Consider the following 15,852-nt stretch of genomic DNA (forward strand, 5'->3'; position numbering starts at 1 on the left):
TACAAATGAGCAGTTTGAGGTGAATATTTTGTAGTGAAATGTCCAGATTTTTTATAAAACAAACTGGAGAAAAGAATCCTGCAATTTGAGCTTAGAAGTATGGTTTATGAGTATGTCTAGGTGCACTGAAAACTGTTATAGGACAAAAAAGCAAAATGTATATCATGATGTCATTTTTGTTGACCGATGTCAAATAGTATTAGTTGGTGAATACATCCTAAAAGCAGCTGCACTCGACAAAACAATCTCCACATTCTACCCTGTGGCACACGCTGACATTTCTTCGAATTCCGAAGTTTACATGCATGGTCAGCATCAGGGATTTAAACTGTATGACTAACTGATGTAAACTTCTAAATTCAAAGAAAGTTAACAAAAGAATCTGTAAAAATCTTCTCAATAAGTTTTCCAACATTTAGCAAATAGAAATGTTTGGTCATTTTGACTGATCTAAGGTGAGAGAAGTTTGGTCTGATTTAACCTCAGACAGGGAGAAAAGAATGTGTGTGTGTGTGGGGGGGCGGGAGGGTGTGTGTGTGTGTGTGTAATTTTTATTTCATTCTGATTTCAGCTGTATAAACATATGGATAATTAATGCATATAAAAATTAAGTAATATAAATATTTCTGTAAGACTAGTGTTTAGTCTTTTCACAATCAGAAAACATTTTGGTTGTTTTATTTAATTAATAAATTACCAATTAAAACATTGTCTAATTTAAGAATAAGCGTCAATCTTTGAAAATTTTTACCAGCTACTATAAGATGCTACCTAATTTTTCACTTCTTTTACATTTCTGTTTTTTTGTCGTTGTTTTTTTTGCAGCCTTGCTTTAAAAAGGACAAGTTGAAAGTTTAGTACAAACATTATTTTCTCTATCGTTTTATTTAACTTGTAAAATAAAAGTTTTTAAGCAGCAGCTTTATCAGTTCACACCGAATCACAATGGAGCTTAAAGTACTTTGCTCCTTCCTCCCAGGATCTTTCAGTACTTTCACCTTTGACCTCATCTCTGTATTTATGTAACCATCTCACCTTTGGCATTGCTTTTATTCCTGCTCTGACTCTCTGACACCTTTTACTCTCTTCTCTACAGAACAGGATGGAAAGCTAAAACAAACTAAGAAACATCTGAAAAGCAGCTGTTTTTTTCCATCAGCCTCCATTTTGTCCTCTGGGCTCACAACACACTCTTAGCTTCATCTCTCTCAGCACACGTGTCGGTGGCGTCTCACTCCTGATAAGTTTCTATCTGCAGCATCATCCCTCTTCTCCATCCCTGCTCCTATAACCACATATTTTTATTTTTATAGTTGTGTGAGCAGCAACTGGAACAGAAATGGTCTTATCTTGCTTTTCTCCCCGTCAACCCAAACAAAACTTGATGTGTGCAGGAATGTGGGCAGTCAGTGGGCGCTGGAGCAGGCCAAATACAACCTGGTGAATGAGTACATGCTGGTGGGAGTCACCGAGGAGCTGGAGGACTTTGTGATGATGCTGGAGGCCGCGTTGCCACGGTTCTTCAGAGGAGCCACAGAGCTGTACAAAACGGGTAGCGCAAGTTTTACTCTGTCGTTAAATCCTAGTATCGTCTCTACCCCTTTTGCTGGAATAAACAACTATCATGGCTTTTTTTTTTTTTTTATCTAACTGGAGGGAAAAAAAATCCCGATCTTAAATATTTAATCAAATAGCCAGACTTCAAAAGGACAGATTCTTATGATGCAGCGGGAGAAACTCCTAACTCATTCCAGAGAGCATTTCTACATACATTATGATGCCACCTTCCTCCAATAATGACACAAGTCTTCCCTCTCCCTGCTCCCCCCCGAAAAAGATGTTTTGGAAGGTGGTGATATGAGTATATAAAATACTCTGGAAAAAATTAAGAGACCACTTAAAATTCTCTGATTTTACCTTTTATAGGTATATGTTTGAGTAAAACGAACATTGTTCTTTTATTCTATGAGCTACTGACAACATGTCTCCGAAATTCCAAGCAAAAATTTAGTTTTAATTTGCAGAAAATGAAAAATTGTCAAAATAACGAAAAAGATGCAAAGAAAACAAGTTAATATTCATTCAGAAACAACAATGCTAATGCTTTAACTCGGGAAGAGTTCAGACATTAATATTTGGTGGAATAACCAGAAGGTTTTCAATGGGGTTCAGTGCAGTGAGCTCTGAAATTTTTTTTCCAGAGTTGTATTTTCACCCAACAAATCCGTAACCGTAGCAACCCACCTCACCTGGTGAATTTGACTGGTTCTGTTTTGTTGACGTCTGTAGAGACGATGATGATTATGATGATGATGATGCAAAGAAGAATTTTACATAAATTCAAGAAAATTATTTACAATCCTGACAATCTTTATGAGATAGTTTTTAAAAACAATTTCAGTCAGAGGGTTCTTCTTATTCGCTGTAACACAGACCGCTACAGGATGTCTTTCTTGCCCACAGTCATCACCATTTACAGTAACTCTTTGAAGAATTTGAATCAATATGAGTTACAACAACATTTAATTTCCCTTTGGGATCAATATTTACTGAATCACCATTTGATTCCATCAATAAATGTTTTTTCCCTGATATATTCCACAGCTAAATGTGGTCTGACCAGTTATTAGTGTGTTGCCTTTTGGTGGCCAGGTAGTGTATTTAATGTTGAAGTGGAAGGAAAATGTTTAATAATTTACCACATTAATTACTGAACATTCTTTAAGGTAAAGTTTATTCAGACCCCTTTTACTGTGATACGCCTTCAGAATTTAACTTGTTATAAAACTGAGTCCCTTTGTGTGTAATTTGAGTAATTCAGTCATTTCTCAGACAGTAGAGATAAATCAGGTAAATCAGAGGTTTTAATGGTGGATAGGTTAGAAAATAATATCCTATTTTGTGAAATTGAAAGAGAACGGCATGACTGCAAACCTACCGCGACATGACCGTCTACCCAAAACTGAGAATCTGTCAACACAGACTTTTATTTCCACAATTCTTGTCCCTCTTTAAAACTGGCTAGAAAAAACCCTCACAAACTGTAAACGAAACACAGCAAACATGTGGAAAAAGTTGCTAAAAAATAAACTTAACTTTTTAAACCTTCTAACACATTACTCTGAACACACCACTCCTGCTTTAGTGGGGAAAGGCAAACCGACTAAAAACAGGAAAAAACAAAATTAATAACTGGCTTTTTTTTTTATGTGAACAGACACCTAACTTGTATCTTCTCGTCTTAAAGGAAAGAAATCCCACTTGAGGAGGACCAGTGAGAAAAAGCCACCCACTAAGGAATCCATCGCCAAGCTGCAGCAGTCAGCCATCTGGAAGATGGAGAACGATTTCTATGAGTTTGCGCTGGAGCAGTTCCAGTTCGTCAGGGCCCACGCTGTCAGAGAAAAGGATGGGGAACTCTACATGCTGGCTCAAAATTTCTTCTATGAGAAAATCTATCCCAAAAACTGAAGAGGGGACTCTCAGAAGAGCGGTTTTAGAGTCTCCTGTGTGTTTTAAGCTGACTCATTCTGAGGAAACGGAAGTGGAGAGAAAGTCTAGCAAGCCATTGACTTGCTAGATTTGTAATGGAGGACTTAACGTGGTGCTGCTACCTGACAGATCCGTCTCTGGCTCGGCTGGCTGGTTGGGGAGCTTGTATTTCATCAGCAGGTTGTCCTCTGCAGCTTCTCCACTCTGTTTTTCTTCCACAACAAAATCAGAGGAGCCCTGAGTGGACCGTGGATCCGGTTTGGACCTGGCTCTTCGCTTAACCTGGGGGGGAAAAAAATCACTGGCTCTGTACTGTTTGATTGTGTTTGGTTGTATTTTAGCTCTTTACAATGGTTTATTGTTCATATGTGAGGACTGACATTTTCCACAGTGAGATGACATCTTCATGCCTCACAACAGTGACTAACTTAAAGAGACAGTAACAGTAAAAAGCTGAATACTTGCTTGAACCTAAAGAACATTTGTCTGGGTTTATTTTGTTTGTTTTATTGAACTATTTACTGGGCCAGGCGTGTGTGTTTTATACTTTACTTGATGTGTGACTCTTGTAAATGAAGGATGCTTTTACACTTAATGTTACTGGAGTGTGTCAGAACGTTACACTTTCTCTAAATATTTCAATCCATTTCATTCTCGCACAGTGGGTTGTATAACTTGTAGAGATGCACCGATCAGCGGTCTGGGGCCGATTCACGATCAATGATTTTATTTTATTTGATTTTTTTAAAAGTTTTTTTGGCTCTAGTGGCCTTTATTTAGCAGTTGTCAGACAGGAAAGTGTGTTACGAGAGAGCAAAGACATGCAGCAAAGGCCTCCATACCTGGGTCACACTGTACCACTGAGCCCCATCAGCAATTTTTGTAAATTGTTTTGACTTGCAAGTACCAATTTTGGTCAGATTTTCTTTAAGAACTACTTAGAACTACTTTTTTTTTAACAGCGTTCAAATTAGTTTGCATATAAAAAAGACTGGAAAGGTCGCTAATTATTTATGTTCACAGCAGAGGTGACGTCACACTGTGTGTGAGAGAGAGAGAAAGAAGTTGCTGTAAAGCAGGATTTTGTTAGCCACAAACAAAGACAAAAGGGATTACGGATGGATTTGAATTCTTTTCGCTGTGTTTTGTTAGCCATTAGCATGGTTAGCTTGGTTAGCTTTACTAGGTTAAAAAGGAGTGTTGGTGTGTATTCAGTACATTAGCTGTGAAACTACAGCACAACATAATCATCTTCTCAAATATTTTGATCTGTATTGATGCTTTTCTGGAGCAACAGTGGAATGTTTTGTTTTGTTAGGTTTGCAAACGATTAGTGCATGATATCACCTTAAATGACAATAGTTATCTCAATCGTTATTTGTTCTTTTCAATTAGGGAATTGGCTATCCCTATTGGAAATATTTGCTGATCCAGCATCAAATCAAATTAAGATTGATTTATATTTAAGAACAACTGCTGTTGGTCCAAGTGCTGCACACAACAGATACGACAAGCACAGTATCAGATAGAAGACAAAGCCCAACAGTCAGGTTAGAAGGTCAGAAGGATAAAACAGCAACTTTGTTGCAATATCTTCCTCCTCCCTGGATTCTACTAAAGTTTGCTTTGTGTCAGTTTTTTCTTCCACTGCTTGGAGGGGGGAACCCCAAAGGTATGTTTGAATTGACATCTTATGGCAGACCATTTCTTTTTTTAAGTCCAGAAAAGGTCAGGTGTGAAAGGCCCTCAAATTGCAGACAGGATCTGGAGTGAAACCATCAGCATCCAGTGAGGTCTGGCTCTGTTGCCACAGTCTGAATGACCGGCTGACAGGAGATAGTTTTTCTGTTTTTAAAAAGCCACTTGCTCTCTTTTGTGCTTCCTCCTTTTCAAAACATCTCAATGCTTCTGGGGAAAAAAGCTAACTTTTGAGTCTTCTTCCCTCCACAACAACTTCAGCACTGAAGAACGTTGCTGTCAGGGGAGTCTTTCAGATTTCAAGGTTTCTGACCACCAGTTGGTCTCCAGCCGATTTCTCTGTGCATCTCTAAAGTAACTTATGATTATATATAATTTTGAACATTTCTTCTCTAGGATCACCCTTCAGCCAACATTTTGTTTGTGATGTGGCTGAATTTTAAAGTGACTAAAAATTAGCTTCTTTCTTTTTTTTTTTTCTTTCTTTTTTTGCTCTTACAAAGTGGCAGGAATTTGATGTCAATTTTTTTTATCGATCTATTTCATTGTGGAAACATCTCCCGGCATAAAAATATGGACCGTATAATAATAGGTTAATCGTCAGCAAAATAAATAAATAAATTAAAGCAGAAAAACTTACATTGAACTTTAGAAAAATATATATATTGTTGTAATTAAGTTGATTTTTTTTATCAAGCAGAACAAAGAATTATGGAATCACTCAATTCTGAGGAATAAATTATGGAATTACAATCTGATGCCACAACTTTCACCTTTTCTATGTGTTTGAGCTTCAGTTTGCCCCGCCCCTTCTCCCAAATTTCACCATATCTGGATCAAAATGCAGTTTTTTTGCTGATATTCTGAGTAGGAGGAAGGGCCCCAAATCAAGTTCTTCTTAAGGCCCCATATAACTTTGGGCCGGCCCTGATGGGAGAAATTATTTGATGACTTCTTTAAATTGAACGATGGCACATTTAGACTTCTATAAGCCAAATCATGAATGAATTATTTTGTGTCATACCTGTACTTTTATTTTTTACTGCTGCAAAGTAAAACAACATTTACCCTCTTTAATTGTATTTTCTATATTATTTTTGCCTGGATTTGTAGAGAACTACAGCAGAGAAATGTCATTTCCACTGGAAGCTGGAAACAAAGCAGGACCTTTGTAATGTAAGGTATCTTTTAACCATAAAAGCTTGTTTCACCATGCCATCTTCAAAAATGTTTACTATAGGAGATTATGTTACCAAGGCAACAAACATCATATATAGATTACCAGCAGGTTTTTAATCTCACTCCGATGCTCAGCTGATTAGCAATGCATAAACCCGATCGTTTTTAGAATAAACTAGCCACACAAAGAGGATAACATGTTTATCTGTGAGTTTAGCTTGTGTCACATTATGGACACATAATGTCACATTATGTGCTTAAAGGACTGCGAACAGATCAGCTGTAGAATCCATTCGGTTTTGTGTGCCTTTTCTCCGGTTCTCGTTGCTTTGCAGCTTTGTGTGAAGGGACAGAAATACAACACTGGCTGTCGTGTGTTTTTAATTTGGTTCTGACAAAAAACAAGAAAACAATACACAAAAGACTTTCATGAAATTCTGTGTTGTTTTAATTATTTTCTTATTCCATGCAAATGTGTGTGCACCAGCGCACGCTTCTACATAGGGGGGATTGGACAGATAGAAAGCCACTAGGGTGGCTGATCTAATACAAGACTCATGTCCTTCAGAGATAACAAGCTGCCATGCCAGCTCCTGTGTATGTGTGTGTGCGTGTGTACTTATTACTTGTTATTTCCACTTCAGTTGTTTGAGAGCTCTTCAGATCTGTAGAAAGGGTTCCTACAATCTTCAAAAGTACAGAATTTGATATCAAGTCTGGGTAAGTATAGAAGAATGAATATTACACATGGGAAGGAGGATAGTTTAAAGATTAAGATTTTGTCCTTTTATTTCATCAGATTAAAGATCAGAATCTGAATTCTAATGAATTTTCTCATCAGAAACCAGTGATAGAAAAAAACAAACTTGAGTACTTTTTTGCCATTTCTGTATTTCGTGCTCATAAACCATGGTGAAATTTTTAAATTTGGCTAGATTATTTTCTAGCCAAATTATATATATATATAAATATTCCCTTCTCATCCTCCGCGGGTGGTTTCTTTCATCCTCTGAGCGCGGGTCCTCTACCAGAGGCCTGGGAGCTTGAAGGTTCTCCTCCAGTATCTTGGTTGTGCCTAGAACTGCACATTTCTGGACTGAGATGTCTGATGTTGTTCCTGGGATCTGTTTTAGCCACTGCTCCAGTTTGGGGGTGACTGCCCCGAGGGCCCTGATGACCACAGGAACCACTGTTGTTTGTTTTTAGGAGTCGTGGATACATTTTTAGATTTTTATCTTCAACATGATTATTTTCTACATGTTTCATACTCTGGTTAGGTCTGCCGCTATGTACATGCAGAATATTCCCCCACAGAAAAGGTGTAGCTGATCCATCGTGAATGGCGGACTCTAAATTTGACCCATGTTCATGTGAGAGGAGTCAGCTCAGGTCAGGAGAAGTTTATACGAGCCTCTGCTGCTGCTGCTGGTCAGAGGTTCTCTTCACTGCTCTCAGATAATCCCTGTACAGGCATCATCAGCTATTGGACTCATCCCCATAATCTCAGATGGCTCTCTCGTTACGGCATCCCTGTTTTGACCCTTTGACCCAAATAAACAAAAACAGTGCACTTCCTCCTCTTCTTCTCTGGAGAAGCTTCAATTACAGTCGGCTTTTTATTGCAAGATTTATTACTAGGAATTGGTAGGAAGTTATAAACTGGCTTCAATAGACAAGGCTTTTAAATTAATCCAGAGTGACATTGCTTTTAATTTATTACACAGACTGAATGCTTTTCAGAGCATGACCCACCCAATAGCAAGTACAACACATTTTCTTTAAATTACATAAATATACAAAAAATATATACATTTTATGACCCGTTTGATGCTGCCAAGTGAAGCTCAGTCAAATATCGTGGATATGAGGAACAATTTTATGATGTGCTGCTTTTGCAGAGCTCAGGTATTTACACCCCTCAAAGTTTTTCAAATGATGTCCCTTGACAACCATCAACTATGATGAATTTTTAATCTGGTTTTATGAGATAGAACAAGAAAAAAAAGAAACAGTCGACATAGTTGTGAATTGGAAGACTGAATGATTTTGTTATTTTATTGGAAATGAAAAGCTCCATCAGACCGGATGCTGAGGATTTGGCTCTGAGCCTAAATAAATAGCTCAAGTTTTCCGCATCCTCTAACAGGTCACATTACAGATTTCTATTTCTAATCAACTTATAAGGGCAGTATTATATATTTTTCAGGAACATGGTGCCGTTTCATAACACAATCAAGTATGTTACCTTCAGGTGTTGGATGTTTCACATTATTTCCATAATAACTCCATCAATATTAATTTGTCAGCTATTCAAAACTGTGGATATCATTTTAGAACCTACCTGTGCTTTTAACATCTATATTTTTCTCTCTTTCTGACCTGCCTGTTGTGCTCCTTGGTCTTCATGCTGCTGTTGGTATTCATGTCATGTTCTCCAATATGTTCTACAACAAACCAGTGAGGTCTTCACAGAAAAGCTATATTTAGACTACAGTTAAATTACACGCCAGTGCACTCTATTCACTAATTGGTTGTCTTCTGAAAGCGGCTATATTTTATATTATCAGAGAAAGGAGGGATTAAATACAAATAAATGTCACAATTTCTAGATTTTATTTGTAAAAAAAAACCCAAAAAGGAACTTTGATAACCATGTATTAGTTTCCAAGTATTTGGTCTGTCACATAAGATCCTTATAAAATGTCACAAAGTTTGTAATTGAAATGTGACGAAACATGAAAAACTATTGTCCACACCACACGACAATGTATGTGTAGTTTTGAAAATACTACTTTTTTTACATTTATTTATTCTTGGATTTAAGTGCAATTCGCAACAGTTTCCAATTTGGAATTTACAAATTATATTATAAGTTTGTGGGATCAACCCAGATGATGTTGATCTTCTTCTAAACTAGCAGCTACTGCAGAACAACAGGAAGTACTGTAAATTCTGAAGAAGCTTGGTCGAGTGGTTTGTTTTTCATCCAGAAATCCATAAAATTGTGCATCAGCAAAACTGTTGGCTATTTTACAACAGAAACAGTCCACACAGTATCATCTGTGATGAGTGTTGCATCAGTTGTCAAACCATTTTAAATTTTTTTGTTTAACTTGTAACATACTGAGATATCAGGAACCCCACCCATCACATTTTTGGGGGGGCTACAAAAGCATCAGCTTTTATGGATAAATAGGGATAACCTCATAGTGATTTAATTTTCTGTTGCTTACCACAAGTTGAAAAAACAAAATTTAAGCCGCTGTGAAAAATGTCTCTTACTGATTTCTGTACGAGCAGCAATGTTGCTATGAAATATTTTCACAAGCAGAAACTATTAAATTAACTTTAAATTGTAATGCTATTTAATGTAACTTTTCCCTTTGCTGCCTACATTTTTCGCCCCCACGTGAAAAATCAAACTTGTCACACAGGCACAAAGATTGCTTATGCCTTGGACCGGCTTAACTCCCTACTTTAATAAATATTTGTCAAACCAGTAGGGGTTTTTTTTGTCTTAACTTTGGTGTAGGCTTCAGTTTTATTTTAGGGGTTAAACTTTTTTTCTAAAGCTATCATCCAGTTTCATTCAATAACAAATCTTAGTTTTATCCTCATTATTGCTTTTTATCTCATGATGAAATTATGAGTATTATTAGGAGACTAATAATAGTCTTTCCACTGTTTAGCAGAATTTTTATCTAATGTCAGAAAGTTTGAAGCACCTCATTACTCATAACTTCTATGTTGGTGTTTTCCTCAGGTTGGTGGCAGGTTAGCGCAATAAGGTAAGGCTCGTGCGCTGGAAGTTGTAGATCACGTGCGTCACTGTCCGGGCAGAGCAGTCCAGCAGTGGGAGCCTCTGCCGCAGCACTACGGCTCCTCTGGGCGGACGCTTCCATTCTAACCACCGCCTCTCCTTCTCCAGCTACAGTGGGACAGATTTCTGCCGTAGCTTTTTTTTTTTTTTTTTTTTTACATATGAGCGCCAGTCCACCCTCTGGGACTCTATCGGGACGGTGAGGCCGCGTCAAATAAGTGCGAAGACGGCATGGGAAGCCCCGTGTTACCCAGAAGAGCGATGGTTTGGCTAAAATAATCCCGTCTTTCTGTCGCCAGAGAGGGAAACTTAAAACAAGTCCTGTTTTTGGAGTCCCACCGCCCCTCTCCGCTCTCCCCGTAGGATTTGATTCAAAGGCGAATCCAAGATGGCTGCTGATTCCGTGCAGGTAGGAAAAGTTGACAACTGTTGCGAAAAGTGCGCAAACCCCGCCGAGAGATGCATTAATAAGTTAGCAAATTGTTTTATTTCATAAAAGCAGGTCCTTCATGGTTTCATAGAGTTCTGTTGAGCTACAAGGCCGCCGACTGATCCCAGAGGACTGTCTTGGAGCTTTCCATGGATTGAGGCCTGGGAAACAATTATCCAAACTAAGTTATCATGTAATATTCAACATTTAAGTAGGTTATTTTGTTTTGGTGAACGTTTTCTTGTTAAATTTATGCAACTCACGTGAAAACACATTAAACGTAGCGCTGCTTTATCTCCAAATAAATGACAGTTTACGTTCGGTTTTGATATAACCTTAAAGTTAACGACTCTTCTCTAAACTCTAGTGAGGAGTTCCCGTCTCGCATTGTTTGCAGATATTAGCTATATGGATGGAGTAAACGTAATGTAATCTAGACAGCGGTTACGTTTAGTGAAGAACTGGTCAGAAACTGTTTAAACAGGTTAAACTTGTAGCCAGCTGTAACCACTGTCGTCAGGAAAAGTCTAGTTTAACAGCAAAGAAATGCCTCACGGTTTTAAACGGCGTAAACGGAGTGTCTCCTTGTTGAGTATCAATACTCAGAACCGCGGTTAATGTGGTTTCATTTGAGTGACGTCAGCCCCAGAAGCAGACGTCCCAAGTTTGTTACTACAGTTCGGTGGTCTTAAATACACACGTTGTAGGTAAACCTGTAATGGCAAGAAAATAACTTAAGTTTAAAACATTCAAAATATCTAGATGGCATTTTAAAATCCGAGCTTCTAGAGTTATTATTCTTCAGTTTACATTGAATCACGTTAAAAGTGAAACAAGGCATATTTGTTACTAGTGTTATGCTTTTGTTACTATTAGCAAAAAGTTTGTATTGAAGTTTCAACCCTTTTCAATGATTTAGATGAATGTATCAAAAATACAGGTGGGTGACATTGACTTCAAAATGTTATCTTGATATTTTGTGGTACTATAGTGAAACAATGAAAGTATGAAAAACAGTTTATTACTTATTAGCAGTCTTTTTTTCCTTTAGCTAACAGTGGATGTGGCTGCCTACCACAGCAACCTTAGACCCAAAAAAAAAACCACAAAATATGATCTTGAAAAACATTCCCATTTGAAACAGGCTTCTTCAGGACACCAGTTGAAGCTACATAATGAAATGTGATTTTTTTTTAATCATTAATCTGCACACAGCAGCTGTGTGATGTAAGACTCGATGATTTTTCATACGTAGGCACTTTTAGTCATAAGCTAATAGAGACACACTCATCTGATCACTGATAACCAGTTTTGAAAACTGTGACCTATCTGTACCAGTTACAGCTGATTTCAGTTTTCTCTTTTTAAAAACTAAATATAAATGGCACAGAAATACTTTGTTTCCTCTCCTGTATAGAATAGAAAGTTGATGGATATTGACTGTTGTATGTTAAAATGTTAAATTATTCATTCGTTTATTGTAACTCCACAGGAGACTTTCTGTCATTGTCAGTCGTTATCATTAATAATTCACATTTCGATCCGAGGCGACCTCACAAAGTGTGTGAGTGAAATAAGTCACACAGCATTGCGGTTAAACAGGATTTCAGTAATATTTTAAAACAAAGATGATTACAGATCTTTCATCTCAAATGGTTTTTCCTCTTGTATTGTATTCAGTCTCTCTGTGGTTTTCCAATGGAAGTGGTGGACGTTTACTGTAATAGTAAGATTTCTAAAAGACTTCCAACATGTTCTAATCTAGTGTGTTCCATGATCAGTAGAACTCTACTCTTCAAATGGATAAAACAGAGCAACTTTCATGTAGTACTTTGAGCTTCCCCTAATTTTCTAAAGAATTACTCCTTTTTGTTGTAGCCAGAATAAAAAAAACCAACATGCCTCTATAGCAGAGGTGGGCAAGCACCCAAAAGTTGTACTCAAGTAGAAGTAGTACTACTTCAATATGTTTTTTTTTACTAGAGTAAAACTAAAAAGTAGCCATCCAAGAAATTACTCAAGAGTAAAAAAAACAACTATTTAGTAAAAAGTCAACTCAATTACTGAATAACTGATCAAATGATCAATCTTTTAATATTTAAAAATGGTATCATCAGATGGAGCAAAATAGAAAGTTAAGTGGAAGTTTTGGTATTTTAAGGACAAAAATGTCAACAATAAAGTAACAAATAGCAGTCAAAGGAAAGTTTTTTTTCTAAAGCATTTTCTTCCAGTGAAAAAACCTTCCAATCAGGAAGTTGTCTATGTGGTGAATTTTTGGTCAAAATATGATTGTTCCTCATTGACTGGGTTGAGAATCCAGAAATTTTACTCAATTAAGAGAAGCAATATGTCATGATAAGATTACTGAAGTAAATGTACAGCATAGTAAAAATACTCCTAAAAGTACTCCCCCCCCCCAAAAAAAAAGTACTTGTAAATGTAATTCAGTAAAAGTAACTAGTGAATACTACCCAACTCGACTCTCTATAGAAAACACAGTTTTCATTCCAAAAACGTCTCGCACCTTCTCTGCTTCCTCTAACATCTCATTGCCGCTGAAAATGGCAAACTGGGTCTTTTTCACTTGGTAACTTCCACTCTGAGGAGTGGTTCTTTCCCTGATCGGAAAATAATCAAACCTTTTCAATGACCAATAATCATTATTTTTTGGGTTAGTCATCAAAGTTCTAAAGTGCTGCTTTGGGATTAATTATGTTTTCTAAGTCCGATTTGATAGCCGGAGTAAAGCCAATTGTTTTGGATCCTAATCATTTGGGTAAAAGATTCTTATCATGGTTATTTTTTCATGAGAAATGATATACTATGCTATAAATGCCCACTCCTACTACAGACCTGTCTACTTGTTGTTGGTGGCTGCACGTTTTTTCAGATGAACTTTAACCTTTGGCCTCAGCTGGTTTGTGCTTTGTAAACTCTCAAAGGGAACCTGGATTATTTCTCCATTCAGTGGATTGTTTTCTACTGGCTTCCAATAGATGAAGAGTCAAGATACAGAAACTGAAGTGATCCCTGTAAGTTAAGTGGTGTATTTAAGTGTGCTGTACTGGTGCAGAGTTATCAAATACATTTAGAATTCAGTACATTTAGGTATGTGCTTTTTTTTTTAAAAAAGAAACATTTTAAGTCAATTCAACTTTGTTTTTCTGTATTGTATCGGCTGATACTAATCTTTAGATATCTGTATCGGTATCAAAAGTGGACTGGTATATCCCTACAGGCAACAACAAAAAAACTTCTTTAAAAATAGTCAAAAACGTAATAGCTGAGCTCTTAAAAAGTATTCAATAAAAACTGAAATCACATTTTTACCTCTGTTGTTAGCAGTTAACTTGACAAATTGCACATAAATATTCTACTGTATGTAATCAGAAACTATTTTTTTCAGGTCATCTCCCCGCCCCCATTTATCAAAAGATGAAGCGACTGCTAGGATGATATTTTTCTTGTTTAAAAAGTGAAAATTAATGCTCAAAGATTTTCTTGACAGTATTTTCTCTACAAAAGAACATTTATTTCACCTGTGAAGATATCGGTCTGAGGAGTAAGATTGCTACGCACCTGAAAACATGAGCTCTGAGGTTTAAGCATCAACAACCAGCTTCAGCCAGCTAAACACGTTTATTTTTTTTATTTATTTTTTTGCCATATTCACACATTTCAAATCCAGCCTTTTAACCCAATGTGGCAGCTGCATCGTTTCTGATGGTAGCCTTCCTGTTTTTAACATTTCACATAAACTGAAGCCTTTCACTGAGACAAGAGGTGCTGATGCTATGTTGTCATGTGAACAAGTAGTCATAAAATGGCTGCTGTGTTCACTGATTTCCCAGCACAGGTGCGCTATATTTTCTGGTAGGGTTGCTGTTGCTTTTATTCACACAGTTATAAGACATGATGGTGGTAACAAATCACCTGGTAACTCGGTTGTATGCTGCTTGGGAAGAAGTCAGTTCATCACGCACCGATCCATGTTTTTCACTTCCGATACTTATATCTGAAGCTTAGTATCGGCCGATAGCAATCCGATACAGAAAGACTGGCTTTTTTTTAACCTGAAAATGTGTAGGTTTTTAAAAGTGAACCTACACATTTGTACTGAGCTACAAATTAATTTGATAATTGTACCAGTACAACTCACTTAAATACACCAACAGCTTGACAATCTTGGTCAAACATGTAAAACAACTTTCATTTGTTCAATCAGTCAAATTAGGAGTAGAGCAGCCAATTTAAAATAAATAATAAAGAAACTGACACTGACAAAAACAACATGTTGGCTAGCTTGGTCAAACATGTGAAAAATAAACAACAAACTTTCTTTCAAATGGTTCAGAAAGCACGATTATAAATTCTAAATATAACATAAAATAAATAAAGCATGAAGATACCCAGAGTACAAAGCATAGAATTAGACTGAATCCCTTACGGATCGGGAACACTTATCACCCATACTCGATCTAGATTTTTTTTTTTCTATATCGGGACAGAAAAGGATGTTAATTAGGGTTACCCTACACTTTTCTCTGGCATCTCGGTAAAATAGCGTTATATGTTCTGTATATCAGCAACCGGCAACCTGTAGTCAGAACACAAACTCATGTCTTGACAAATGGATATGCCGTTAAGCTGATTGTATGTGCTCTATTGCCTTCCTATGCTCAATAGTAGCTGAAGTGAACCTACACAAGTCCCTCCAGACCCCTGTGAGGGCGACGCAGGTCGTGACTCTCGGCAGGTTGGTCCCTCACAGCCGTTCATTGTCACTCTGTGACTTTGTTGCTCCATGTTCACACATGGCCTGCCGTAGCACATGAGGCATGACCTTTAACAGAAACTCAAAGAGTGTAATATTACATACAGTGCAATCTGTCCCAAGATATGCTTGGGAGTCACGCTTGTAGAATCTATGTTTATTACCACGTGTTTCTATTTTTGACCAAAGTAACACACAAGGCCTTGGCCATTGCTGTGCAGCAGGCTGTGTTGAACGATGGACTTGGTGTAATACTCAGATGTTGTGGCTTCTAACGGGAAAGCCTGGTTCTGTAAGCCTGGGCTTGGAGAGTGGCCTGAACTTTTCCATTGTCTTATTGACTGACCAGAGCTCACGTTGTCAACCTGCATGAATTGGAGGTTCAGACCCAGTGTGTGATTTTACTGTCAAATCCAGGTCATGTCTAAGGCACCAGATGAACCCATGAAGGCTGTT

General features: G+C 37.3%; 2 protein-coding genes across 2 annotated transcripts in view; both read left to right on the forward strand.

Moving 5' to 3' along the window:
• hs2st1a (heparan sulfate 2-O-sulfotransferase 1a) overlaps nt 1–6,804 on the forward strand; it is a 48,620-nt gene extending 41,816 nt beyond the window's left edge. The window contains exons 6-7 of the mRNA XM_008433350.2: nt 1,395–1,552; nt 3,248–6,804. Coding sequence (XP_008431572.1) covers nt 1,395–1,552; nt 3,248–3,471 — 382 coding nt within the window. The 3' untranslated portion in view covers nt 3,472–6,804. The remainder of the gene's footprint in view (nt 1–1,394; nt 1,553–3,247) is intronic.
• A 3,521-nt stretch (nt 6,805–10,325) lies between these two features.
• Nucleotides 10,326–15,852, forward strand: part of pkn2a (protein kinase N2a) — a 40,643-nt gene continuing 35,116 nt past the window's right edge. Inside the window, exon 1 of the mRNA XM_008433352.2 lies at nt 10,326–10,598. Coding sequence (XP_008431574.1) covers nt 10,578–10,598 — 21 coding nt within the window. The 5' untranslated portion in view covers nt 10,326–10,577. The remainder of the gene's footprint in view (nt 10,599–15,852) is intronic.

The sequence above is a fragment of the Poecilia reticulata genome, linkage group LG17, assembly GCF_000633615.1.
Source record: "Poecilia reticulata strain Guanapo linkage group LG17, Guppy_female_1.0+MT, whole genome shotgun sequence".
Lineage (NCBI taxonomy): Eukaryota > Metazoa > Chordata > Actinopteri > Cyprinodontiformes > Poeciliidae > Poecilia > Poecilia reticulata.